Source organism: Lipotes vexillifer, unplaced genomic scaffold (genome assembly GCF_000442215.2).
Source record: "Lipotes vexillifer unplaced genomic scaffold, Lipotes_vexillifer_v1.1 scaffold213, whole genome shotgun sequence".
Taxonomy (NCBI): domain Eukaryota; kingdom Metazoa; phylum Chordata; class Mammalia; order Artiodactyla; family Lipotidae; genus Lipotes; species Lipotes vexillifer.
Window position 1 is genome coordinate 4010382 of NW_006780610.1, and position 3285 is coordinate 4013666.

Consider the following 3285-nt stretch of genomic DNA (forward strand, 5'->3'; position numbering starts at 1 on the left):
CCCACCTGAGCCTGCACAGGGGAGAGGTGGGATGGTTACAGGGCTGAGTCCTGGCTCTGCCCCCTGGCGAGCCCTCAGAGCCCAGTCCAGCACAGGTGGCTCCAGCAGAAGTGACCCAAGTCACTGCTCCCCTGGAGCCAAAGCATCAAGCTACCCACCCACATCCTCAAGGTTACTCTTGGTCACAGCTACAAAGGCCTCAGTAGCTGGGCCCGCTTCCATGGGAGCCCAGGTCTGGGACAAGGCCTCAGCAGTCCCAGACTCTGAATAATAGTAACGATAACAACAACTACTACTGATTAATGAGCCCTTACTTCTCTCCAGGTTCTGTGCATTCACTCCTCACAACCACCACCTGAGGGGGTGGGTTATCCCCATCTCATGGAGGAGGAAAGAAGGCTCCTATGCAGTAAGCTGGAGCCCACAGTCTGATCCCTCTTGAAGAGCATAAGGTAGCTCTGGAGACAGAAGGACCTGAGTTCGAATCTTTGTTCCGGCACTTACCAGTCGTGTGACCCTGAGCAACACTTTGAGCTCCCTCAAACATCCCTAAAACCCACTTCCAAGAAGCCATGAGGATTAAGGGAGCCTCCTGGCACACAGTAGGGCCTCCATAAAGGCCTTTCCCTTCCTCTAGACCAGTCTGGAGAAGAGGTCAAACTCCTTTCTGAAATCCTCTCTACCAGAGGTGCAGAGACACACGGCCACCATTCCCGGCCACAGTCTTGGCCACAGAAGTGACATGTACCTCATGGCCACGTTGCTCCCATCGATGACCACAGGCCTCAGGTCACTGCCCTCCTTGTCATCTTCGGGGGGAGAGGGCTCCAGGATGGGGGCCTTGGGGTTGCCCCCACCCCGGGGGACCAGAGGCAGCTGAGGGCAGGGGTCCGGCGATGCCTGGCGCTCCCACTCGGCCACTGATCCATGTTTCACCAGCTCGCCCAGCACGGTGTTGGTGTCTGCCTGGACCCCCAGCTTCTGCAGGACACTGTGGATCTCAGCAGATGAGTAGCCCAGCTTCCGGAAGAAGTCAACCTTCATCTGCAGCTCTGCAGTCCTTGCCTCCTCAGCCGTGGACTCCTGGGCCGGCCTGGGGGTCCCTCGGCAGCTGTGGCCATCTTCAAGCTCCCACAGACTCATGGTGGGGTGGCTTCCTGGGTGGGCCTCTCTCTCCACCGGCCACTCACAGCTCGGACTGGTGGAAGGCACTTGTCACAGCTCCTGTATGACAACCATGAGGGTTAGGGATGGGGAATGGCTCTCTCTCACCCCTCTCCTGACCCCGCCCCATCCAACAGGATGAGACCACAAGGACTGGTGGCAGTATGCAAAATGCAAAGCCATCTTCCGTGTTACCTCTGTTATCCTCTCAAAAGCCCTCCCAGCTAAGGAGCATCATTCCCATAATACAAAGGAGGAAACTGAGCCACAGACGTTACGAACTTGCTCTAGGTCATCCAGCTGTTAGCTGATGGCGCAAGGACTTGAACTTAGGCAGTCTGACCCCTCCTCCCACCCCAACCCCAGCCCCCCGCCAACCCAGGGGACCCAGAAGTCTTGGGAGGCCTCCGAGGACCTCGCCGCGCCCCGACAGCTGCGGGGCGGGGCTCTCAGATGGAAACCCACTGGGTTGGAACTGCGTTGTTGGGGGGCTTCCCCCTTGAAGCCATCGCCTCCTCCAGTGCTCGGAGCCCAGGCCAGGAGGCGCGGGGCCCATGGCCGGACTCCCGGACCGGGGGAGGGGAAGTTTCCGGGGCGACCCACCAGAGGGAAAAGTTGCTGGGAAACTCTGGTTGGCCTCCGGGCTCGGTGACGCTTAGGGTGTCCCGGCCCAGAGCCTCGCGAGCGCTCTATTCCCTCTCCGGACCTCGGTCTCCCTACCCCCAGGATCCTCCCGACTTGGACTAAGTTGGGAGGATCCTGGGGGTAGGGGAGGCCGGAGCCGACCGGCCCCACGTCCCTCCCGCTCAGGTCAGTCCCAGCCAAAGCCCTTCCCATCCGCTCCTCCGCCCTCCCCCTAAGCCCGCACCCGCGCCCCATCCCCGTCGCGCGCGCCTCACCCTGCCGTGCGCCAGCCGCGGCCGGCGGCTTCTCCATGGGGCCGAGTCCCGGGGGCCAGGCCGGCGGCGCTTTTATACGGGGCGGGTGGGCGGCACTCGGGACCATGACGCGAAAGCCGGGCGGGCGGGGGAGAGCCGGCCCGGGCGGCAGGGGGCGGAGCGGCCATCGCCCCTTCCTGCTCCTCCCCCCCGCCCCGCCCCATCCCCCCCCCATCCCCGCCCCATCCCTCCCCACACAGCCCAGGCCTCAGGCCCCGCCCCCGCAGCCCGAGAGCGCCAGGCCTGGCCAGGAATCCGGGCAGGAGGGGCGGGCAGCTGCCTCTTACTTGAGCCTCTAGCCTCCCGCGGCGAGGAGATCTGCAGGGCAGGAGTGCACGGCCCGCAGGCGTAAGGTAAGCCCAGGCTGAACCAAGTATGCGCACCGAGTTAGGCTCGGGCAGACCTAGTGTACGGCGATACAGGCACAGGTACAGCCGCGTACTTTCAGACCTAACTAAGTACGCCGAAGGTACAGTACGGGACACAGGCGTTCGTCCACACACACGGTTGGAGGCAGAGCCATAGTTATCAAGACAGGTACACCCAGGCAGGCACTTTTCGCATTGAGACAGGAACACTCAACAGGTACACCGTGATTGGAGCAGGTACACAGAGCTGGGGCCCCATCCAGGGACAGATACAATTTTTTCTGAAATAATGACCTTGACAGGATAGAAGCGCAGGTACAACCTGCCTTGTCCTAGCTGGAAAGACTTGCAACCAGGACCAGGAGCTCCCATTCCAGGGCACCAGGTGCCACCTTTGTCACTTTTGAAACCACCAATGATCCCACCTAGCCAAGTCCCTGCTTTGTTGTCTGGTCATCTTTAAAGACCCCCAAATACCTCTCCTTCTGTGTCTTCCAGGCACAGGATCCCCAGGGGCTGGCCTCCAGGAGAGGGGGAAAACGAGGCTCCTTCTGTGTGCCAGCACACGTGCTCACCACTACTCCTGCCCAGTGCTGTGTGTACTGTAGACGTAATCTTCAGAACAGCCCCTTTTATAGTTGGGAAAAATTCAGTGAAAAGTGCAGTATATTTAGACATTCATTCATTGTATTAACTACCTTTACGGTAGTAAAAATATTAAGTAATGAGTCCAGGTTAATAATCATAATGATGATAAGTCAACCAAAGTGATAATGCCTCGCATTTATGGAGTACTTGCTGGGCAGCAGGCACTG

General features: G+C 59.8%; 1 protein-coding gene across 1 annotated transcript in view; it reads right to left on the bottom strand.

Moving 5' to 3' along the window:
- The window catches only part of ZC3H12A (zinc finger CCCH-type containing 12A), a 9491-nt gene extending 7393 nt beyond the window's left edge, over positions 1-2098 (bottom strand). Inside the window, exons 1-2 of the mRNA XM_007453807.1 lie at positions 2064-2098; positions 749-1224 (exon numbers count right to left, since the gene is read on the bottom strand). Coding sequence (XP_007453869.1) covers positions 749-1143 — 395 coding nt within the window. The 5' untranslated portion in view covers positions 1144-1224; positions 2064-2098. The remainder of the gene's footprint in view (positions 1-748; positions 1225-2063) is intronic.
- Positions 2099-3285: the final 1187 nt, after the last annotated feature.